The sequence below is a fragment of the Rhipicephalus sanguineus genome, chromosome 11 (assembly GCF_013339695.2).
Source record: "Rhipicephalus sanguineus isolate Rsan-2018 chromosome 11, BIME_Rsan_1.4, whole genome shotgun sequence".
Taxonomy (NCBI): Eukaryota; Metazoa; Arthropoda; class Arachnida; order Ixodida; family Ixodidae; genus Rhipicephalus; species Rhipicephalus sanguineus.
Genome location: NC_051186.1, coordinates 123,150,773 through 123,176,325, shown reverse-complemented (window position 1 = coordinate 123,176,325; position 25,553 = coordinate 123,150,773). Strand labels below are relative to the sequence as shown.

At 43.4% G+C, this 25,553-nt stretch overlaps 1 protein-coding gene across 2 annotated transcripts in view; it reads right to left on the bottom strand.

The window, feature by feature from the left end:
* The window catches only part of LOC119373701 (cap-specific mRNA (nucleoside-2'-O-)-methyltransferase 1), a 127,893-nt gene extending 102,759 nt beyond the window's left edge, over positions 1-25,134 (bottom strand). Inside the window, exons 1-7 of one of the 2 annotated variants that reach the window (XM_037643763.2) lie at positions 24,930-25,134; positions 21,182-21,253; positions 18,785-18,898; positions 8,797-8,895; positions 4,045-4,110; positions 2,722-2,799; positions 1,779-1,810 (exon numbers count right to left, since the gene is read on the bottom strand). In XM_037643763.2, the coding sequence (XP_037499691.1) occupies positions 1,779-1,810; positions 2,722-2,799; positions 4,045-4,110; positions 8,797-8,895; positions 18,785-18,898; positions 21,182-21,253; positions 24,930-24,960 (492 nt within the window). In that variant the 5' untranslated portion in view covers positions 24,961-25,134. The remainder of the gene's footprint in view (positions 1-1,778; positions 1,811-2,721; positions 2,800-4,044; positions 4,111-8,796; positions 8,896-18,784; positions 18,899-21,181; positions 21,254-24,929) is intronic. The other variant, XM_037643764.2, reaches the window with a different exon arrangement.
* Positions 25,135-25,553: the final 419 nt, after the last annotated feature.

The window sequence follows — 25,553 nt, the reverse complement described above, 5'->3', positions numbered from 1 at the left end:
GTGGTGACTAAGAAAGCATGCTGAAGTGAATGGTGTATATAAATAGCTCGCCGTTAGCAGGCTAAAAGACGGTACTGCTGGTGGTGTAACCGGCTAACGCTGCGCACTGCAAAGTGAGAGGTCGGCCGTTCGATTCCACGCGTCGGAAAGGTTTTCTGAATTATTTTTGTTTGTGGCTTTTATATATATATATAGACATATACATATACGGTGTATGATGGCGGCGGCGGCGACGGCAAAAATCAGTGGAGACTGTCCATATAATTGCTATCGCAATAAAACTTAATTAGAGCGCAACCACACGACACATTCACACACACACACACCCACACACTCAGACATCAACCACGTACAGCGCTCAATTCCAACGAATAACAGTCTCATTTAACAGTTGGAATTGAGCGCTGTACGTGGTTGATGCCTGGGTGTGTGCGTGTGTGTGTGTGTGTGTGTGTGTGTGAATGTGTCGTGTGGTTGCGCTCTAGTTAAGTTTTTGGAAATGATCTACCAACCAGCCCAACAACAAGTTCTTTTGAATACTTCATAATACTTCATAGGCTGAACAACAGACTCATGGTTGGGATCAGCGCAAGAGACATGCCAAACAGAGCTAGATGGCAAGCATGACGCCGTGTTTGTCTCCATATTTGTTTGTCTCAGTGTCACTGCATCTTGTGCTGAATTCAACCATGAATCTTAACTGACTTATCCAACTCACTGCTCTTCTCAACATACAATGTTCAGAACTTCTCTTTGGCCTTCCTCATAAACATGTTAGACAAACCTTCTGTAAGCTCGACGTCCACGTTTAACGCAATAAGTGCTTTGTCACATAAAAAAAAAATCCACAGCATATCCACGGGGTGAATGATGATGAGTGGGGCGAAGCTCCGGAGGAAATCATCGGTAAACCGTGAATACTTCTAGTAATTCGCCCAGTATATTATCAAGTAAACATGTGAGAAACACTGTGTATATATTAAACATCAAACTTTTATTGTACTGTTGGTTTACGTGGTCCCTTCATTACAACGGTCCCCCTAGCGTACGTCACCGCACTAAATCGAACGATTGCCTTTCACCAATGACACGTGCCATATGTGAATATTTCGTGAATTCTGCCCAGTACATCATCAACAATGTGAGATCGGGCACGTTTATACTAAAGGGTCGATGAGAGTCATGGCGACTTGCAGCTCACTTTAATTTTACATGTGCGCTGTGAATTTTTATTGTTTAATCACGCACAGGAGAAATCTCACACAGGCACTCACATAGCGCTCGTCTCGTGTTTATGTTGCTTTCTTGTGTCCCCGTAATTTTTGCGCTACATGCTCTACCATGGAGGTGAAAATCCAGTGCCTATATATACGGGGTGGTCAGTGAACGGTTGTGCAGCGCAAGCAGTCGGTTTTTTCAATCAAGAAACTCGCTAGCAGACGCTGCCTGCATTGGCCTTGCGAGGCAAGAGAGAGGGGGGGGGGGACTGAAGCACGCATCTGCAATGCAGCGAGCGCCTCCGCACTATCTAGGGATCTTTCTGAGAACTAGAGGTGGCTATGATAGCGCCATCTAGTGAACACTCCAAGAACTAGAGGTGGCTACCTGCTACTACATACTACAGAGGAGTGACAGACATGCACCCTAAGGAGCTTCGCCGCTAAAAAACTACGAATGAAACAAGCTACATGACTCTTCTTCAAGACTTTTCGAATCACAGCTTGTACACACCACTCGCTAGATAGATAATTCAGGTGGAGACAACTTGTCATGCTTACCATGAGCTTCTGTGAGATGTTGCTGTAATTGCCTGCAATGTAATCAAAAGTTTTTTAATTGATCTGCAAAAAGTGCATTGAAAGATGATGACTGGTCAAGAGAAACTGATGTCTCAATTAAAGGGACTCCCCTTCCTCCTTCCAACATTGTCTTCGTTAATTCACAACAACCATCGACATTCTTATCATCATCAGTCATGTTTTACAGCAGGTCAAAAGCCTCACGAATAACCACCAGTTACTCCTGGCTTGCTACACTTGCCTCAAATTTACTAATTTATGACTGCAAATTTATTGATGTCGTCACAATAGCCAATCCTGTGCCTCTGTGAACAGCACGTATCGACTCCATCGGCACCAATTCTGTTTAACTGACCACCAGTTTCGCCCACTGCACACAACGTGACCTGAGAACTGCGCTTCCTCACTCTTAACTCGAATATCAGGTATTTTCATTTTTCCAGCAATAAATGCCACTTTTCTCGTATCTTTTATGTAAAGTTCTTTTTGCCTCTTCTCATACCTTTGTAGGAACTGGCAGCGATCACAACAAGAAGATAGCAACATGGAGTGTTGAGTACATCCTCCTTATTAGCCAATCCCTCATATACAGTATGTGACACTGTTTTTGTATTCCACTAGCATCGCAGTTCAGTCAAAGCGGCCAGCAGCGAATCGGCAAACCTTGTGCCTAGCAGCACAATACCGTACCCAGTAAGGTTACAGATGCCCTTGGGAAAACTAATGTTAGCTAGGCCGTGCTTGGGTATTTCATCAGTTCCAACGCCCATTTTTGTAGCTGTTACAACGTTACCACAATTGCAACGTGCCATTCACCAAGGCCTACCATCATTATTATTATTGTCTTTTTTTTACAACAGATGAGGACAAGAAAAGAAGAAACAAGAAGGAAGAACTCGGCATGTGAGAACAACGTACTCACCCATCGAAAGGCCCGAGCCACTTTCAGCAGGCTCGTCGTCATCATTAGAGAAACTGTTGGAGTACTTCACGAATTTACCTGCGAAGGTGTGCAGCATCAGCAACTCGCCCGAACTGCACTTCATCAACGCTGAAGTCAGGGTTGACTCTGGTGGTTGATTATCAGGTGGTTGATTCAGGTGATGATCTCAATTTTACATGATTTAACATCCAGCACAATAACCCAGTTTCATACGACACAAGCTCCCCCACTTATTTGCTTGACAAAGCGACAAGAGAAGCTTATGCAGTAGACTCTTGATAACTCCACCTCTGATAATTCAAACATACGGTTAATTCAAACAAATCTTAAATTTTTGGCTGGCTGGCTTTGTTTTCAATGCATTTTAAAGCCACTAAATTCAAACTTCCCCACAGCACAAATTTGGTTAATTCATACTTTTTGCTTGTCTATACCTTGAAGTATCTGCTGCCTTTATTGCTTCTAGCTGAACCTTCGTGTTTTTATGTTGCTAACAGTTGTAATTAAAGTCGATTGCCTGCCTACAAAATGGCCAAAATGGGCAAACTAGCCTAACCATGCACACCGACAATCATGTGCTGACTGAGGAAGAAAAACAAAAGCAAAAACCGAGGCGGCCTGGCCTTGGCGTACCTGCACACCAAAGGACTTTTGAAATCGGGAGACTCACCGCGGTGGAGCATGAGTGGGGGGGAGCAGAAAAAAAATTTGGGGGGGCGGTGCCTGCATCTAGTAATGGGGCCCTAAGACTACTATGAACAAGTTAAGACTGTACTGCTACACATTTTTCAAAGCATGAGAAAGTACGTGGACATCAGTGATGCCGAGCTGATATAACCGGCGCTAGGAATCTGATGTGATTAAAAAAAAATTTAAGCCCAGTCTGATTTTCTTCTACTATTAACCTCTCACTAAAAAATCTATGAAAATGAAGCCTTAAAGGAATATATAGTCTATTACAATTCAGTGTTTGTTTTTCGTGTACTCTTACACTCACCCGAACCTTGTTACAGTAGTACTCACGGATTCAATCTCGAAAACTTAGGGCTAAGTAATGCACATACTTTCGTTTCCAGTGTCTACAGTTCGTGTCATATCGGCGTAATTTTGACTCGAACACTTACATCTGAGCCAAAAATAACTTTAGTGGCTAGATTTACAGCGACTACGATGCAGTTTTCACGAGCAACTACCCAAAGCAGTCATTACACTAAAAAAAAAAACGATGTCACATTTCAATCCACGAGAACCGTACATCAAGCCCACCTCCAAAGTGAAGCTGGTCGACAAAATATCACTCACTTTCAGGGCTTCCTTGCGCAAAATTCTTGCGTTTCCTGTTTGCTGCCATAGGGGCCTCGCGGCTTCCTGCAACAAGGAATGGCAGCTTCTGCTACAAATCAAGGCTTCGCGGATGCCAAAAGCCAAAACCACCACTTTGCTGGTTATGGCCGAACCAATCAAAACCGCTACAGCTCACGAATAATTGTCCAGGGTAGACCAGTCCCCCTTAGAAAGACACTAAAGGCAATTCTTAAGGGAAGCCAAAACAAAAGGTATTGTAAGCTGGGAAGGTTTGTATGCTATCATCTTTACAGAAGCAGCTCGAAAAATGCAAGGCAATGGAATGGATGGGACAATCACTGCATTAATAACTGCAGTTTAATGAATGTGATGGGAAATAAATTTCTGTTGAAACATATTGCCATTCCAATAAGTTTGTATATTTGCCGTATAACTTTCTGGAGTATACATGGATTCCACATAAATTCCATTACAATTCCATAACAATGTTGCAGACAACACACGGAACTCTTGGAATGCATATGGAATGTTTCAATAGGGATATACAGAATTTGGGGGGGTGATGCTGCATTTTAACTGAGTATGTGCGTCCCACACAGTGCTTTGAACCATAGTTTCCTACAACATTTACTAGGGGGAACTGTGGCACTGTGATCATTCAGCCACCATGGGCATTATGAATAGTACATGGATTTGCCTACTAGTCTTCGTGCTTGCGGCTTTGAACGCATTTCTGCCTTTGTTTATTGTCGTCTTGGCTTTTAATTCGGATTAAAAAATGGCTCATTATGAACCTCACGAGCTGATTTAAACAGGTCAGCCTAAGAGGGTCAGGGTGGTGAAGTGGGACTGCAGAACTCTCTAAATAATTACCAGTTTTGAATGTTAAGAAGTAACACGGAGCGGCAAGAATGAACCTTAGAAAAATCCATGTGCTACCCGTCATTCCCATGCTGGCTCAAGCACCATGCGTTGCAGCTCCCATATAGACACTAGCGCCAGTTTTCCCTCCAGTGTGTTATAATGAAACTCTATGCATTGAACACACTCCCCTTCACCCCTTCCCTTATTTCTGCAAATTTATTTTGTGCCACGTTCAATGAAGTGTGGTTGTTAGTGCAGTGCTTGGTTTTTGTACTTTCTTGCCTTGTATCTGCATTTTTTGCGCAATGCATCTGTAAAGATGAAGCCAATGTTTTCGACAGTCACTATCCTGCATCGCAGCCGTCATTTTGCAAACAACCGAGCCTTCATCAACGGGAAAATGACAAACAGGACTACACTAATGCTAGTGTTGTAAGTTTACGGTGCCAGCTCCTCTGATGCTTTCACATGTCCAATTTAACAATCTGCAAACTTTAATCAATCTGTTTTAATCAAACCGAAGGGAATTAAGTTTCCACAACCAAGTTTCCATTGTATTTTCATATAAATGAGCTCACTCCTGCTTCTCCAAACATTTAATATGACTGTGGCGCCTTTGGAGCCCCTGACAATACAGAGAACAGTGGCACCTCGTCTTGTTCCAATGTCCTGGTTGCACTTGTCCCATTTTTTTTAAGTGTTCCACACTCATGCGTCTGTTGCCACGCTACAAAACTTAACACGCACCAATTAACCCAAACTTCTGTCATACCAAAACTGGTATTACTGTGCAACCTCTTAGGTAATTTTTAAAGGTGTTTGCAGCAGCGCAAGCACATAAGTTCTGAACGAAAGACGACATAGTGAAGAACGAAAGTCAAAGAGGGACACACAGGTCATCAATTTCTCTCCAGCTAGGTCCTCACAGCGCAGCAAGTTTTCTAGAAAGGCAACTAACACGCTATCGTACTTTCTTGCACATAACCCACACAAAATATAAAGAAAATTTGGAGCTAAGGAAGAGGCGCGGGTCACGCGCAAATTTCGATGCGTAAGACGGCTTCCACGAACTGTAGTTCGGACTGCAGGTTATGTGCAGGGGCACAGCGGACTATAGGGCCGAAAAAGTGGTACACTGAGATAACATTTGCCTTTAGTGTCTTTTCAAGAAAAAAAAAAAAGGAACAAGCTTGTTCTGCATTCTTGTCATGGCATCAACCAGTGCCCGAGTGTTCACTCTATTCTTCACAGTGATTACACCGAAAATGTGCTCTGAATGCACATCAAACGATTTAAGACTAAATTATGAATCACGTGGCAAATATTTCAGTCATAAAAGTTTTGTTCTCACACGGTATAAAATTGATCTGTAAGAGACCAGGTAAAGCCATGGCAAAATGCATCACAAGTATGCTGCACATGGTAGTCACTTTAGAAACATCATGGTAAATTAGTTTGTTCTCTCAAATAGAGACTGTATGGCACCAACCACGTTCCAATTTGTCAAATAAACAAATCTGAAAGAAAACACCACACAATCTAGACATGTGACAAAGGGCACCAAAGACTGTAACACCACCAACAGCATACTAAAGTAAAACACAAATTTAAAGGTCATTTAAACACATTTTCAGTCCAATGTAAACTTCAGAGGGTTGTAAGAGGGCTCTAACACATTTCCCAAGTCCACATATCTATATTCTATTTAGTACAGTGTACACAGATTACATGTAAATTATAAATGTGGTGATTTTTTTAAGTACTAAACAAATGCTTTTTGCATGTTCAAAGCCATTATAAGTGGGCTCGACAGTATATAAATGTCTATATGCTGAGAAGCATCAAATTTTAAACATTCCCCACAAGCACAATTTGTATTACATAAAGCACAGAGCAAGTAAGGGAGCAAGCAAGCTGCATATAGGCCTCAACAGCTGGTATGGCAGCGCTGTGGCGCTAGGACAGTCAGCGCCACCAGTAGTGGCAGCGCGCATGATCCCGTCGTGACATGTTGTGGGCGCTCTTTGCAATGGCATTGCGGAACGAGCAGCGTGCGTTATTGTCTGGATGCCGCAGAACTGAACATGTAGAAAGATATTTAGAATGCAAGCAGGCTTCTTCACGGCAATGACCTTTACGCCGGCGATTATGTTTATGGCGTTAGGGAGGAAACTGTGTCTGCAAAGGGACCCTCCAAATTTATTGGAAAGTGTGTTGCTCAGATGAAGAGTGTCGGCTAGGATGTCCACCTTCAGGTTATCAAAGTTTTATCAACGTCTTGTGTTATTTACATTAAGTAAAAGTTTTTTTTTTCTTTTCGTGTATTACGCGAAGAGCTTCCTTTGAATTTCGCATCTGTTCTGCTGAGAGTTGGCGTTCGGGCTAAGCAAGAGAAGAGTTCCTTTGTTCCGTTCCTCTCGCCTTTTCGCGCTCGCTCGTTCCTTTGTTTTGTTTGATGACTTCTGCACATTTTCCTAGTTGTCTAAACCAACTGCACATTGTGAGAGCAAGGTGTACATGAAAGGCTGGGCGCCAAGGATGGTGTAAGCACTCTGCTGCCTTGGCTATGTTTGTCAGCAAACGCGAGCACACATCCCGCACAGACCTACCACGCACCTGGCTCTGACAATCGCCATGTACCCTTTTCGACACGAATATCTTTAAAGCTTCGTTGTAGGGTCACACTGTTGCCTTTCCCATTGCACGCAGAAAAAAGTGTCTGAACACACAGGCAGAATGCAGGGCTTTCGAGCTTCTCTCATCATTGCGCAAGAAGTGGGCACCGCATGTGCGGTTTCGGTGCTTCACAAGCCGCCGAGGACCTCCATCGGGGCTAAAATAAACGTAGAGTTTATGACCACGACGAGCAAATACGCGCAATAATGGCAAGGAGAGATTTAAAAAATGAATATCGTATGTTTATCTCGCACATCGCACGGCCCTCATTGCTCGTTCTCGTGAGCCTTCCATATAAATCCATATAATTTTATTTTTGACAATTTGCCGGCAGCGTTTCTGCCACAGCTGTGACAGGCCATACACACAACAATAGCATTGTTACACTCCTGTTTGACTGTGAATTAGCTTCGTCCTTTAGAGCTGCTGTGGTTTCGCCCGTACGCAACCGCTCTCAGCCATGACTGATTAGTAGCGCACCTCGTCGCGGATGGCGCCACTCGTTCAGTCAAAGCTGCAGCGCACTAAGCCTATAGTGATTTCAGTAGAGGCTGCCAGTGCTGCATTCTATTCTAAATATTTAAAAATGTGACATATCAAACACAAGTAGTCAGTGGTGCCCTTTCAATCAGCAATGTCTAGAGAGTGAACATAAAGCTATGCCACTAAGGCTAAATAGAGGAACAAACAATGCTACACGGGGGGTGGGGGTAAAACAGAGGAAAATAATGCCACCCCCACTAAGCACTGCTACTCACTTAGCAAAGGCAAATAATCACTAATAGGCAACCTTCAAAGGTACATCTTTTACATAGCACTTCACAGAGCATGTAGACAAAAAAAACATGGAGGACACGGCACTATGACAGGCTAAGACTCATCACAGCAGTAGGCACAACATCGTAAGGATTTCCACCACCAGGTTAATGAAATCAGCGGAAGAAAACAAACAATACCCCAAAAGCGCTTCACACAATGAGTAGATCGCCGCACACATTTACGTGGGGGAGGGGTAACAGGGCGGGCAGAAGGCAAAGAATGCACAAACATGGCGAAACAATACATAACACCAGCAGCAGCTGCAGTAACGTAGACAGAGCACCACCCAGGCATTTCACAAGCCCCTAAAACACACACACACACACACACACACACACACAAAATCAGCCCCACTCACTCAATTTTGGCCACCGCAAACACCGTCCTTACCGCTCTGGTTCCATGTGTTTGTGACGTTGCCCTCATCGCTGCCATCGCTGTCAGCACTCTCACTGTCTTCACTGCTGTGGGGAGCCTTTTTTGATTTACCTGTGGCCACACACACATACACACACAAGTCTAGTATGTGACCAATGAAATGTCTGCACACAGTCATACATGTCGAATGTGACGAGAATCACCACAGGTTTCCACATATTGGTAATTCATTTCGGGATAGGCTCCTCATAGCATGCCTCCTTTCGTGATGGCCAGTTCTTTCCGCTGTCAACATGCTTCACCACACCACATGGCCGTGGGGCAGTGACGATTACAAAAGCAAATATGTCATTGCAGAGTGCGAATGAGAATCTTGTTGCCTGAGCCATCCATGTTTTGACTAGACACACACCTTGCTGATTTGTCCCCTATCGCATGTAATGCCCCTGTCACACAGCACATGTAACATCATTTACAGAAAATGAGATTCACACCGACTGTCACCGTGGTCTTGCATTTTTTTGTCTACACAGTTGTAGAATATGGCATTGACAATTGATGTTGATATTTGTCGGCTGTACAGTGCCCTTTTTGCTTCTTATTATTCTCCCCTGACGAAACTGCACAATTTGGTTCCATTGCTGGTGGATAGATATCGCGAGCAAAACTGTGACCTTGATGCCGCATCACCACTTTACCAAAACACGGAAGAAATGAAAAACAAATGATAGACAAGCATTTGTAAACATGGCCAACAGGAGGCGTTGGTGTCAAGTCGGAGTGTTGCAAGTAAGAATATATTTGCACAAATTGCTTTGGCTATCGCGCTGTATATCAAAAAGTTCTCAAAAAGTCAACACAGGAATTAATAAAAATTGTAACTTTGATTATAAAAATTGTAACTTTGATTATATTTCAAGTTATTCCTCGTGTCATTTCTCGCCTAGCCTTTGTCATCAAAACTACCAGTCACAAATGCACAAGTTTGGAAAATGCAGTCAATGGCCAAATGCCGTTAGCTGTAAATGTCATTCACTATGCCTATATAGCAGCAACAAAAATGGCATTAACAAGTAATCACATTTGCTGCGAATGAGATTACATGTGTTGTGTGACATGGATATTACTCCCTTCAGGTTCAATGCATTGTTTGGCAGATAATGCCAAAACAATGTCATTTCATCGGCATGAATACTTCCAATTATGTGAGAGGTGACTGCTCTATCATTAGGAGAAGGGCACTTCCAGGGGAACAACGAGGCCCAGCGTCTCATATAAGGGAAGTGGTGGTGAAAATTTTTAATGGACACATACTACAATGCCATACTTTCCCATGGAAATTCTAAGAGGATGTCACAACTGTTTTACATAGACACTACTTCCATATTCAGTCGAACCCCTCAATAACAAAGTCGCTGGGGAAGCGATTTTTGTTAGTTCTCGTGAGAATTTCGTTCTTGCAAAAATAGAAAAATACGCACACCAATTACTTCGCACAACCAAAATTTATATAAAGAAGTCATTGATCTTGCTCTGTTTCACGCTGCTTTGAATGAGCTTGACGGCTCGAGCCTCAGAGCTTAATAAACTTTGCATAGCTTCGTTGTCATCATGGGCGCCGAGGAAGGTGCGAATGATCAAGCATCAAGAACTTCGCACGAACGTACTTGCCTTTGTTGAGTTTTGTTGCTTTCCTCACTCTCGTTGTCACTCTCATATTCTTTATGCGCACTTTCAATGATAGCATCGTCGCTGAACTGTTCATGCAAGATCAGGTCGCCGTCAGCACACAAAAAGCCATGCAGTTCAACAGCATCTGGTATCATTCTGTAGACACAGTGGAGCACGTCCCATGCTTCAACTAGTAGCTGCAGGTTATTGGTCCTTGCAGAAGAAACACCCGCTTCCATCTCTGGCAAAGCTGCTGAGGCGTGCAGGCAAGTCGCAAAACCAGCGTGCTTGAAGCAGTTTTGGTGGCGGCGGCCAAAGTAACAGTCCACGCAGCGGCAAGCATTTCCAGGGCCATAAAAATGTCTATTATTTCCGATGTTTTTTGGTGGAAATGTATGTGCCCGGCTTGTCGAATGAGCGGTGCTGCAATTTTCGAACTTCTGGGTTCCGAAATAGCTCATCGGTTGAAAAAAATGTCGCGGATCACTACCTGAAATTTTCGTTACTGCAGAAGCGTTATTGCAGAAGCGCTGTCGAGAGGGGGCAAATGCATTGAGCTCTAAGGACGTCCGCCGGGGATGCCAGATTTCTTCGTTGCCACGAGAATTTCATTCTTAAGGGCGTTCGTTATTGAGGGGTTCAACTGTAGCCCAGTTCAATATATCTGGTTTTGACTCTTTGATAGAGCAATTCCATGGCTTTCAAAGCATGATGCTTAAAGAAATCAAACAAAGCTAGATACATTATAGATTCAGCTAGATACGATACAGATTCTTAGGCCCGTATTCACAAACGCTCCTCGACTCGACCCTCCACCTCGACTCCATGGAGTTGAGGAAAATGCTTCTCCTCAACTCGAGGGGCAAGGGACATTCAAGGATGTCCTCTGACAAGGAGCCCTTCACGAAGGCGTCCTCCAACTCAACGCACCTGAGGGACGCACGAAGAAGATAATATGCAAAATATGCTGTCTAAAGCATGCCTTGAGCCTCAAAACAAGAATGTTTTTTTTTTATTTTCCATTCTAAACAATTGCTGTACGGTTTTTTTGAGTCGGTGGTACAGCGGAGGAGATGTTATCGTGTGTTGTGGCGACTGAGTTCCTGACGTTGTTGTGTCTGGCAACATAACAGCCTAGTATGCGATCGAGCGGTAGCAGATTACGATATTACTTCTTTACACGCATCGAAGATCCCAACACGTGTACGTGCCACCCGGATATTATTCTGTAGGCAATGGGTTCAGTAACTGCTCGCCGGAGACGACGACCATTTGGAAAGGGGACACACGCAGCGTGCTCTTATTGTAGTTCTCGCACAGAAATATTCCGCTGTCAGGTGGCAAACAAGTATAAAACGGTGTAAAACAGAAGACCACAACAACTGAATCTTACCTTGACTAGCTCAACTTATATCTCACGGCATAGATTCCATCGCACTGAAAATGTGATGCAACGATTGCTTCGCAGACGAACGAAATGTAGCAGATGACCAAATGTTGCAGACGACCGCATTTCTCTGCGAGCGCCGTCTGTTTGTAAATGAGTCGTTCGCACCTGTAGTTCATTTTGGTTATTTTAACAGCAACAAAAGAGAAAAGTCTTAATTTACACGACGTATGTAGTTATTATTATAATACAAAGGTTTATTTTAATAGCCACTTCTTTGCGTGCTCGATGCTGTGCAAGGGCCCCTGTGTATGGCAGACGACACAACAGTCGGCTGCAACAGTTGCAAGTTCGTCGGAAACATCATGAACATGAAAAGCAAATTCCAAAAAGCAGTCAAGTGACGGTACGTCTGCCATGTTTGCCTGCAAACTGTTCTGAGGAGCGCTCAAGGGAGCTTCTGACCTACCTCGAGATTCTCAAGGAGCACACTGAGGATTCTCTCCATTCGACGAGCGTTTCGAGTCGAGAGTGATTTCTGCAACGCGAGACAGTCCTCAAGGATCCCTTGAAGTCGATTTTCGAGTCGAGGAGTGTTTGTGAATACGGGCCTTAATCTATATTAATGGCTTGCCTAACTGCGTGTCCTCTCACATCAGACTTTTCGCGGATGGCTGTGTAATTTATCGAATAATTTCGTGTGACAATGACAAAGATATTGTTCAAGCTGACCTTAACGCAATTAATATATGATGTTCAACATTGTTGATGGCTCTTAATACAGCTAAAACACAGTTATTATCATTTACAAGGCGCATACATCGTATTCCGACATCCTAAGTGATCAATAATAACATATTTCAACTTAGAACTTCGTATAAGTACCTTGGCGTTCATTTACAGTCTGACCTTATGAGGCCTCATCACATCCGCCTGACGTTGGCATCAGCTAACCGCTCATTGGGTCTACTCAAACGCAACCTCAAGCATGCTCCAGATAATCTCCGTAGACTAGCATACGTCACATTAAAACGCCCTAAAATAGAATACGCATCAGCTAACTGGGATCCCTCACAAATCTACATCACCCATGAAATCGAATCACTACAAAACCGTGCAGCCCATTTCATCTTTTTTGATTATTCACCCTATACTAGCATTTCAGCACTAAAAACTCGCGCTCAGCTTGACGACTTATCTCATCGCCACAGAACTGCCCGCCTTTTGCTTCTCCACAAACTTTATCATCCCCCATACCTTCACTGCATCTTCAAAACATCAACAGCTACCTTTCCACGCACAGACCATATCTCTGAGATAAAACGTATAACTTGTCGCTCAGCTCATTATGCTAATTCCTTCATTCCCCCGAGCAATAGTTGCATGGAATAACCTGCCATCCCACATTGCCACTCATGCAGATTCACAACATTTCACGAACTTTTACTCAACATTTCCGAGTAGATGTCCACCATGCGTACTCTTTTTAGTAGGGGTGTGCGAATAGTGAAATTTCCCCTCGAATCGAATAGTGCCAAATAGTGGCCAAAAATATCGAATATCGAATCGAATATCGAATGGTATATTTATACAAAGTGTGTACCGCCGGCTACTGCAATACAAAAGAAAAATCAGGGACGCTACGGTGTGCCGGCAGTTTTATTATGCACTTGCTCGGGAGTTGCATTTGTTCCAGCTTTTATGGGCGCGCAAGCATGTTGATAGAAAAGCCGCCATTCCAGTCAGCAGCGCCACTCCTAATCTACTAACGACTAAGAGAGGGGGGTATGGTAGCTAGTTTTCTTTCTGCATGGTTGTGCAATAGACCCTTTTCATAAATACGCCACCTGATGGTGGGCTTTTCATCAGTTTCGCTTTGCAAAGGAGCGTGGGATAGCCAGAGCCATCGTGAGGGCATGGAAAGCGAGCCGTCAAATGCGTGAGTGCTGTGATGTTTGTGTTGGTGGCTAGTTCTCCGTGTCATCCGCTGAAATCTCACCGTTTGTGTGCTTGAACGAGCTCTTAGTACTCTCCGTTGGTCTTTCTGAGGTGCTTCCGATGCACAAGGAGCAACACAAGGAGCAACATGCACAAGGAGCCAACTCGCGCGCGCCAGCACTGGGAAAAAAAGGCTCGCCGAAGCTACAAACTTCTCACCGAAGGAAAGGAAGGACGTCACTGTCGCGGAACTATGCGACCGCAACCGGTGAAAATCCTATCTGCTGCCAGCCACACCACGCAACTATTTTCCGGATGCCGCGCGTTGGGTATATTTGTATGCAGTGGCGTAGCGCCAGGGAGGACACCGCCCCCCCCCCCCCCCCCCCCCCCCCGCTCCCCCCGAAATTTTTTTGCCACAAAATGACACTCGACCACATCTGACATCTGCCTGCCCGGCCCGCACTTCAGATCAAGGTGGTGCTCACCCCCCCCCCCCCCCGAAAAAAAATTTCTGCCTACGCCCCTGTTTGTATGCACTAAACAATGTTGACACGTGGCTTAGGATATACGAGTGCTGTCGCTACTAAATGAACGGTACGCAACTTCATTTTTATTTTTCTGGCTGGCCTTACGAACCCTCGCAGTATTTCTGCACAAACAATCTATTGGAATGCACCGCATGCAGGCACTCGGGAGAAGACTATTCATTCGTAAAAGCATGGCTACACAAGGCGCTGTGAAATGAGCACGTCCGTTTCTGTAGCGCGTTTGAAAAACGGCGCCCTTCCGCACGTTCGTTTGACATCACGTACGGAGAGAGAGCACGTCCGTTTGTTGTTCAAGTTTTATCGCGTACCTTATCGCTGTTCTCGTCGCGATATCCTCCATGGTGGCACATAGGAACGCAGCGCGTCTGCACCATTGCAGCACGCCATCTCTACGAAAAACGTTGATGACAGTTCACGATTCGGCAGTGCTGAAATGTCACGCACTGGCACGTTGCCGAAGCCTGCGTCGTCTGCTGCGGTGCCCTCACAATGGCGGCAGACTGTAGTTTGCGTGCGCGGCGCTAGGGGCGCTCTTTTTCGAAAAGGGTCTATACGACTCATCTGACGACGGTAATGTTGTGCTTCATCACCATGGGTGCCATAGAGTTTCCTACAATACTTACTAGAGGGAGCTCTGGCGCTAGTGTCTATGGGAGCTGCAATGCATGACGCTTCAGCCAGCATGGGAATGATGGGTAGTACACAAATTTGTCTAAACTTCGTTCTTTCGGCTCCGTTTGGCTCCGCGTCGGCTGCATCCGCTTTGTCGCAAAACTAAAATTCAGCAAAAGTCAGCAATTCCACTTCACCACTTTAACTTTTTTAGGCTCACCGATTCAAATCTGGTCACGAAGTTCACAACGGTCTATTCTTTTATACGAAACGAACGCCAAAACACAGCAATAAACAAAGCCACAAGTACGTTTGAAGACGCGAGCACGAAGACTAGGCAAATTTGTGTACTACCCATCATTCCCATGGTAGCTGAACGATCGCAGCGCCACAGTCCCCTCTAGTTAATTTTAGGAAACTCTATGATGGGTGCTCCTGGCCCAAAAATCTTCAGGCACCCGTTCACAGCAGCGTTTTAACTGCGTGCCGGAATGATGGGAGTTTCTGAATAAGTGGTTCAGTGTGGCAGTGGCAAATGCCCAGCGTGAACGAATTTTTACATGCAAAGCCAATGACTGAGGGTTTCGCAGGCCAAAGTCAGGACGTTTACGGTGCTTATGGCATACGCGACCGAACCACGCAAGAAGTCCGTGCCTTCGTTTCGGGAACGAAGTTGTGAAGGGCTTGACAGTTTTCTCATTTGTTTTTCTACGTGTGGAAATGGCATAATCTCCTTTAATATTAGCATACGCTTATATTAAATATTAATATTAAATATTAATATTAATATTATATTAATATTAGCAGGCTCGCTTTTGAACCAGGATGTCGGTGAAAGTTTTAACGAAAGGCCTACTGTAATGACGTTAGCGTTCGTTTTAGCCACTCCACCCTAACCAAGTTGCACCGTTGGCCTTTGTTGCATTTTAGATATTCGTCCTGTCGAATTATTCGAAACTTCGAATACTAGCTGTTCGAAAGTCGAATCAAATTATTCGATTAGGTACTATTCGATTCGAATTTGAAACTCGAATATTCACACACCCCTACTTTTTAGGCTTCTTCATAAGTACATCAGCGTTTAATTTTCTTGTTGTGAACATTTGTTAACGATTTTCATTACCATTGTACACACTGGTTTGTATTAGTTTATGTGTTAATTGCAAATTTGTGTATTTTACGATGATGACTTCGTTTTAGTTTTTTTTTCCTTGAACACTACATTTGTTAGTGCCCTTGATTTATGTTTACATTAGTCAATTTTCTATCTTTCCTTAACTTTAATCTTTCCAAAGTATCTTGTTTTTTGTTGTTGTTGTTGTTGTTTTTTGTACTTAGCTCGCTTTCGTTATTTCGTACAATCTCGTCTTGCATTGCATAAACGTACATAGCTTTGATTCATGTGTCTGTTCCCTTATGTAATACCCCTTCAGGGGCCTTTAGGGGAATTATGAAATAAATAAAAGAAATAAACATGGAGAATATACACACAGCAATCAGTGCTGACTGTCAGTATTACACCATATTTTTCTGGTATCCATTTTCCTGTACTCTGTAAACTCTACTGTCATTAATGCTACCATCATAGGTTTATGAATAAAGGAGAAAACCAAGTTCTATGTTTCATTTTCCAATTTCATGCCAAAATGTCCACACGTGACATCATGCATTTCAAATCATTTTTTTTCATATTTTGGTGACACCGGCTCAACAAAATTTCCTGAAACTTGGTATGTTAAGTCAGTGGCCCCCTCAGAGGACAATGTATTCATTTTTATAGATCAGGAACTGCATAGGCCCATGCCGTAAAAATCTATGATGTCACGACTATTGGTACAGGAACTTCAAGGTGGCGCCGCCACCCAGATTTTCTTTTTGTGCGTTCTCTCACTTACCAAGCGCCTTCTCGAAGCAAATGTGGTGATTAGTATTGTGAAAGAGCAATTTTCTTATACAGAAAAAAATCGCTTTTCTCTTTAGTGTCCCTTTAAAGCAGACAGCGCTAATCAAGTTAAGATCCTCTTGCTGACATTGTGCACAATTTTATGCACCATTTCTCTCAACACTACTTTTCAAAACGGGAGCGCATGGCCCACGTGCTCAAAGGTTGCGCATGACTGCAACTTGCTCTCATTTCCGCAACTAAATGCTGTTCGCTCATATTTTGTTGGTCCCAAAAGTGACAACAGCTTTTTGTTGTCGAAAAAATAATAAGCGGAAGCCCGGTGAAATCTTCAAGCTCGTTGAGCGAGATAGCACCACATGCACAGTTGAACACAGTTATAACAAAGACGCATCTGATGCGCAAATAGTGTCATTAGTATCTCTGATATGCATCTTCAGACTCTAATTTGCCACGACGCAATATTGTAAGAATACATTTACTTCACTACACTCACACCTCATTATAACAAAGTCACTAATCAAGGTGGACGATTGGGCGAGTTGGTGATTCATGATCGACGTATGTAACTGCGCGGTAGTAAACACGGACGATGTCCTTGTATCTTCTTGTCGTCCGTGTTTACTACCACGCAGTTACATACGTCGAACAAAGTCACATTTGTCACGAAAATAACTTCGTTATATCCGAAAATTCGTTATAAACATTTATTTGTAACACTGCAGCTATAAGAAGACTATCCTTCATTTACTTCGTTATAACCGATAATTCGTTATATCCGTGTTCCTTATATCGAGGTTTGAGTGTATATCCAATTTTCTTTGTAAGCATATACTCGTATCATTAGAAAACAAAACCTTATTATGCCATTATAGACATTATTAAAAAGTTATTTAAATAATGGGGCTTTATGAGCCAACACCACGATGTCACGATATGATAATGAGGCACGCAGTAGCCAGGGGCTCCTGTACAATTTTGGACCACCTGGGGATCTTTACAGTGCACCTAAATCTGAGCGCACAGATGCAGCCACTGTGGCCAGGATTCAAACTCGTGCCATTCAAGTTTAGATGTGCAACAACGCAGCTGTGAAGTTACTACTATGTTGTCTATCGAAGGAAGGGGAATTCATCAGGGTGTTGTTTCCTTTGTTATGTACAACCTAAATGCCATGACATAATTAGTTAAATGCACGTACATTTTACCAAGGTTTACCTGCAATCCCTGGAAAGGTACACAAGCAAAGACAGAAAATAAAGGCAATACGATTCTACTTCATACATTGCCACGTCTTCTTGCTCACCGACTGCTGCTCTGGCAGTTGTCCAGCTGGGCCGAGCTAGTCACCTCGTATGTACAACTTCTTGCTCGGCAGCATCACGCCAGTGAGTCACTCCAGTATGCAACTTTTGACTAATTCCGTGAAGTATTCAAAGAGGTAACAAGAATCATCACAGCTGACAGCCAGTGAAAGCACAGCTACAGTCAGTGTAAAATGTGTGGGACACTTCTCGACTTGCTTGCGAGCTGCGTTCAACCAGATAAAGTAGCAAGGACACGTATCTATCGGTCTAATGACAGCAGCACATACCTATCGGCGGGACGACACAACTTCAAGAAAGAAAAAGCTTTATGTACCGTTGCTATAACAACCGGCATGGTAGGAAGCAATGCTGGTGTTCACCGCGCATCGTGTTTTTTGTACGAGTGCAAACATGCCATGCTGTTGCTATACCAACACCCCTTCATACAGAAACACCTTTTTCTGTCATGAAGTTGCATCATCCCACTAGTAGATATGCCCAGCCACGGGCAGCTTCTACTTTACCTGGTCAATCACATCTCGCAAGTGTCCTCACCTAAAGTGTATATCTTGCGCCGCGGTTCCGCTACAGCTTCCGATCTCTTGCCAGTTGGTGAAAGAGTTCAGCTCACCCGTCTCTTCATTCCCGCTTCTGCCTTCCCAGTCGTCGGTGTTGCTGCCGTCCTCCTCGTCTTCATCGTCCCCACCCAGCTTTGGCATGGAGTAGGCTGCTGGCTTCTTAGGAACTACAAAGACCGCATTGAGCAACACGTGAGCCTTAATGGGACACTACAGCGAAAAACAATATTTCTCATATTAGTAAATTACTCTTTCACACAAAATCACCACGCTTGCCTCCAGAAGACGTTTGGTAAGCGAGAAAACACGCAAAAATAAAATGCGGGTGGTGACGCTACCTTGAAATTCCAGCACCAAAGATCATGACGTCATAGATTTTGATGGCATGTACTAGGTCCTATGTAGTTCCCAATCAGTAAAAAATTAAGCACATTGTCTTCTGAGGGAGCCAGAGGCTTAGCCCATACCAAGTTTTCGGGAAATTTCATCAAGCCAATGTGGACAAAATACAAAGAAAACTTTGAAATCTGTGACATCACCATCAAAGATTTCGGCAAAAAATTTAAAAGGGAAACTTTAGGCATTGATAAATGTTAATTATTAATATTATCTATTAATAAACCTATGGTGGTGAAATTAATGACACTAGAGTTTTCAGAGAATAATTTATCAGTCTAAACTAATTTGGTCTTTCACATTAGGGTCCCTTTATGACCCGATATCTCCGAACGTTAGGATAACTTGTTCCTGGGCAACACTTCATGAAGCCATTGCAATGCAAAATAAAACAAATGCAAATAAGAGATACAGTTCTGGAAACCATGTTCGCACTACACTCCCAACTGCTTTATCTGGCCCGCAAAAAACCAGACGAAATGTTTGCAACAAAGTGCGCAACTTCAGTGCAAGCACTGTCATTGGTGTTCAAGCTCATCAGTGGCTAGTCAATAATTATTGCGAGAACACAAAGCGATCAAGTTTCACTTTTTCTCTCATTCAAAGCCAGAAAAAGCAAGAAGAAAGACTTTCAACATGAAATACACATACAGCACAACATCAAAATACTTAGCTTCCACGATGTACAGGTGTAGGTTATGAACCTAGCAATAACATGAAAGAAAATACTAGCTACTCTCTTGAGCTACTTATGGTGCTGGTGAAGAGCTTTGAGAATACCTGAGCTGCAAAATGTACTGACAGTCATAGAGAAATTATCCTGAATGTTCACTCAAAGCTAAGGTCACGAAAACAAAACATTTCTTTTTCAATTTGGTCATGTTGCGCCCACCCGTTTAAGTAAACAAAAAGTGAAGGTGGCCAAAGGCGAAGGAAAGAAAAAAATGAGGCCACCCATGCACAAGACGGATAGGTGGTACACTCGCACCCGTATACATCGAACCCACATATAATGAATTACTTATTAAGTATATTGAACAGTTGTAAAATCCACTCGACTATTTTTTATTATACAAAATATTTCATACAGCGAATTAGCTATATATAGAACTTTTTTGTGATCTCCTTCATATTCAGTATATCTGGGTTCAACTCAGGGGCGTAGCCAGGGCCCGTGCCCCCCCCCCCCCCCCCCCCCCCCCCCCCCGAAATTTTTTTTTGCCATGGCATACCGAGCTCAAAATGACACTCGATCACATCTGCCTGCCCAACCCCCACTTCAGATCAAGGAGGTGGCCGCCCCCAGAAAAAAATTTCCGGCTACGCCCCTGGTTCGACTTTATCCTGGAGGCCACAGGGAAAGCTTTTTTTTATATTATTAATAGAGTTTGACTGAATTTCCAGAGTTTACGTAATGTGCTGATTTTAAATGCGCTGTAACTTTTTAACTACAGTACTATGTAATTCTTAAAATATCAACCATCTCATATGCCTTTTAGAAGCAATATCTTTTGCCTAAACTAACAAAGTTACAAAGCAGATTTGCATGTCAAAATAACCTAGAATGTGAACTGCATGCAATAAAACAAGAATAGTTGCTCTAAACCCATTTGAACAAAGTTATAGTATGTGGAAGATCAGTGAGTGAGTTGATGCCAAGTTGGGATTTCGCTCACAAAAAATTCAACATACCATAACTTTTGTTCAAATGGGTTTAGAACAACCATTCTTGTTTCACTGCATAAATTTTTCATTCCAAATTATTACAATATGCTGATTTACTTTGAAACACGTGAAGCTTAGAAAGAGGCCTTGCTCCTAATAAGGCACATAAGATATATCATATTTTTAAAAAATAAATATTGTACTAGAAAAATAATTGCATATTTGAAATCAACACCAACAACAATGCACAAACTCAGCAAGTTTCATCAAAATTGATCAAGAAATTTTGTTTTTAATTCTGTAAAGCAGTGTCCCCACTTAAAGAACTTATTAAATTGATCTCAATGTCATTCATACATTCATGGCATCATCAGGAGTCATCACCATACCATGTGCGGCACGAAAACTCGGTGCCTTCTTGGGCGCGTCATGGTCGTTGTCCGTGTCATCTTCACTCGTGTCTGCCAAAAGGTAGAAATCAACATTTCAGCAAGCTGAGCAGTACACAAAATGCAGTACACAAAGTTGGTATCACGCATACCTGTAGCGTCAGTTGTATTGAACTCGTTCACACTTCCACGTGCTGTGCCTTCACATCACGCATCTCGCCATAGCACTGTTTACCGATATCAGTTCTCAATCCCATTACTCGTGTTGTGTACTACGTGTGTGTTTTTTTGTGCGCCTTTCTTCGTGTTCAGACAGCACATCACAAGTACCAACTATGCACAACCGTTACTCTGGCCCTTCTACTCAGTCCCAGCGAACACCTACACTCTGGCTCACTCAATTCAAGTCGAATTGAATTTGAATTGAGTGACTGGGGGAACTGTCACAGCCCCTGTTTGCACTGCTTTATCATCTTAACTTGAGGAGGCTCGATAAGGATACTACGAAGCCTCTGCATGAGGTGTTTATATCTATTTTTTTATTTTTATTTCTACATACTGCAGCAGATGATGGGCTATGGCAGGAGTGGCGACAACATCGCATGTCGATTGCAGAAATAAAATCGGTCATTGGTAAAGCCCGAACAAACCCGGGCAATGCATTCCAACGTTCAACTGTTGAAGGAAAGTAGCTATATTTGTACACATCAGTTTTAGTTTTAAGGGGCAAAAGCTTGAGTTTATGCGAGCTATGAGTGCGGGAAGGTTGAGCAAACTTAAAGTATTGATTTAAGCGGGTACAGCGAGGGGAGTCAATTAAGGCATGCAGGAATTTTAAGCTTCCGTTGTGGCGCATGTTGCAACTTGCAAGAGTGGTCAACTGGAGATTCGGGAGATTAGAAGAAGGTGAAAAGTTCCTATCCCAACAAGTGTTGATAAAACAAACAGCATTCTTTTGAATGGACTCAATCGTGTCAATATCGCTTTTATAAAATGGGTTCCAAGTTATAGAAACATATTCAAGTACTGAAGGGATTAGTGTTTTGTATGTGAGCAGTTTGGTTTCCAGAGGGGCCACTCAAAGGGTGCGCTGAAGATAACCCAGTATTTTTAATGATTTAGTGCATATTATTTCAATATGCTTGCTCCAAGATAGACTGTCAGTAAACAGAAATCCTAGATACTTGTACTTGGGTACTTTTAAGTAAAGAAGAGTTTCTAAAAGAGTATGAGAAAACTGAGGGAGCTAAATGCCTAGTGAACGTCAATGAAACGGTTTTGGTGAAGTTTATACTCATCTGCCAGGCATTGCACCATAAGCAAAAGTTTGAGAATGCATCATTAAGAATGGTATTGTCTTCAGTAGAGTTGAGAATGCAATCATCGGCATATAAGCGTATGTTAGTGGTTATATTTTGTGGTGAGTCATTAACGTAAAGTAGGAAGAGGAGAGGGCCAAGGACTGTACCCTGCGGTACACCAGAGCAACAGGGATGTCGGAAGCATTGCAGTGTACATATTGAGAACGATCTGACAGAAAACTGGCAATCCAGTCTACAAGTTTAGGATTATTTAGAATGACGCTGAGCTTAAATAGTAGTTTATGGTACACCACAGTGTTAAAAGCTTTGGACAGATCTATAAAAATTGCGTCAACCTGTGTACCAAGATCTAGTGCTTTAGTGATATCATGAGTGAATTCGACTGAGTTACAGTGCTAACACCATGACGAAAACCATGCTGGCGATCACTTAGTATGTTATTGGCTTCTAGGTTATCCATAATATGTCTGTAAATTATGTGTTTGAGTAGTTTACAGGAGTAAGAAGTTAAGAGAAACCAGCCAGTAGTTAGTTAACATCCATTTTTTTACATGATTTCTGCAATGGTAGAATCTTAGCACATCGCCACGAGGAAGGAACATACGTGGTTTCTAAAGATTTGTTAAAAATTAATGTAAGATAACGACTAGTCCAAAGGGAGTAACGAACAAGAAAAGCACTGCAAATATTGTCAGGAACACAGGACTTCTTACTATCAAGTTCTAGCACTACATTGAGAACACCATCCAGAGATACACAGAGGTCACTAACATGAAATATAGGGATGGCTAGCAGGAGATTTGGATGTGAGTGCTGCAGTGGCTTCAGCCATTTCTCTTGCAATAAAGCAGAGATAAGAATGGTAAGAGCAAACTAATTCTGTTTCACACAAACGTCTCTTCTATGGGTATTTGCTCGGTTGCAGCACGAAACCTCGAAATTTCGAGGGAATGGGACAAAACAATCATAAAATTCAGCCCATAAAATTTAGCCATTGAAAACAGGCTACCATATGCAAACACAGCAAAACAAGATGAAACAAAATTGACGAGCCTGGCTAATTGTTATAGTGCCGACACCAACTCAATGCGAAGAATGGAACTGCTGCACCATTATCCGGACTCCGATTGATCATGCGCAAACAGGCGAAACACTGCCTGAATTTATTGTTTCTTTTTACACTTCGGCTTGCCATGCAGCGTAACATAACAATGAAATTCAAAACATGCAGGCCGCTCTGCAATGCTATGGCTTCTGGTACGCAAATAGAAAGGAAAAGGCTGTAAGGGCGAGGTGCGGACAACTTTTGAACACCTGCAACTCTGAAAGGATTTATTTTCGTCTTGTGCTGGAAGAATGCCGAAGCGTCGCGAGAAGTCCGTACAACTGCGCTCTCTACAATACCGGTGTCACAAGGTGCACTTCTGATCGCGATTAAGCCCGACTGGGTTCGAATTTCCGAACAGTGATTAGATCCCTTCTGCAGCTCGCGTAAAGGAGCCAATCACGATTGAGAAGTTCGATCCGGATCAGGTCTGATCCAGATCAAAGGTGACAGTGTGACATCGGTAGAAAACAATAAGACAACATAAACGGTACAATATCCGCGAGGCGACAGTGAGATACTGAGGCTCATGAATCCAGCATTTCATTCAGATACAATCCGCGGTGGCCCGGTACCCTCAGCAACCTTTGTAAGTTTGCAGGTAAAATTGGCTGCTGCAACTACTGATATTAGGCTGTTTACAAATAACGCCGATGACACAAGCGATAGATTATATACAGTAAAATTTTACTCGGTCATTGCCCGGCGTAACAAAATTACACTTGCGTCGTTTGTTTACTTAAGTAGCTTAGGAAAGACGCCGATAGAGTTCCCAACAATTTATCCTACGAATTATGTCCTCGATTATTAAAAAACCACGCAGAGCAAATATTTACGGGACAATTCATTCTCGCGCGTAAAGAAGGGACAAAAAATAAACAAACAGACGTCTGATGGCCCCAGATGAGCTACGGCACCGTGTTTCCGTTACTCGCAGTATTAGTAAACAAACCTGCCAACTGTTGCGTCGACATTAACTTGATTCGCGCTCTATCGATCTGTGTATGAAAGGCACACCAGCATTAAAAGTGACGAGCAACGTAAATTTGTGAAAAGGCCGAGCCAACCTAGCTTTCGTACGGACTACCGGTCCGGACTCCTAAACTAGCGAAATTATTAAAGCGTCCGAGTGACGTTGCTGATCACGACGCCATTACTTCATCGGCAAACACAGATAAGGCGCATGCACGGTACAGCGAGCGGATACGATAGGTCTAATCTTTGTCGGCACGTTGCTCTAGACGGCGGCGCTCGCTTATCGCTGCAAGGACGCATCGACTACTGACACGCAAACAGCGTCTCCGTTTGGACAAGCTTTTACCTGACAACATCTTCGCCTTGAACATACTCATCGCGGGCGACGGGGCTTGGACCACGGTCCAGAACCCGAATGTGACGCAGGAGGCGTTGCGCGTGAGTTTACAAGACTAAAAAGCTGAAATAAACCGGCAATTGCAGATTACAGCACGGAGCAGCCCATGCTAAAATAAGGGCGCCGCCATGTTTGATTTCAGGGCGCCCGAGGCGCCGCGCTGCGGTAATACACGCTGAAGGAATCGAAACTAAGGAGTGAAAAAAAAAGTCACAGTTTCGCCAGTTTCGCCGCAAGGCCGAAGCAATGAATGCGATAGGCTCGCCAATGGATACTCTCAGTTTGAATAGCGCTCCTGTTGCAAAGGCGGCCGAAGCAGCGAAGGAAACTAGCGTGCATCAAGTGTCGAACTTTGACACTTGATAGTTCGCGCTCATCTTCTGTTCGTTCGTTTAGCGGCGTCCCTTGAGCTCGAGTGGCTTTCGTATACTCCGTAACATGAGCGCGGACATCACGGTGAAAGCGTGAAACATCCCTCTTCCCCTCAGCGCAAGAAAACCGCGCAAGCAGACAGCTAAATGCGCCTGTCGACCTTACGCCTGTCGCGCTCCTAACGCCATCTTGCTGGTAATG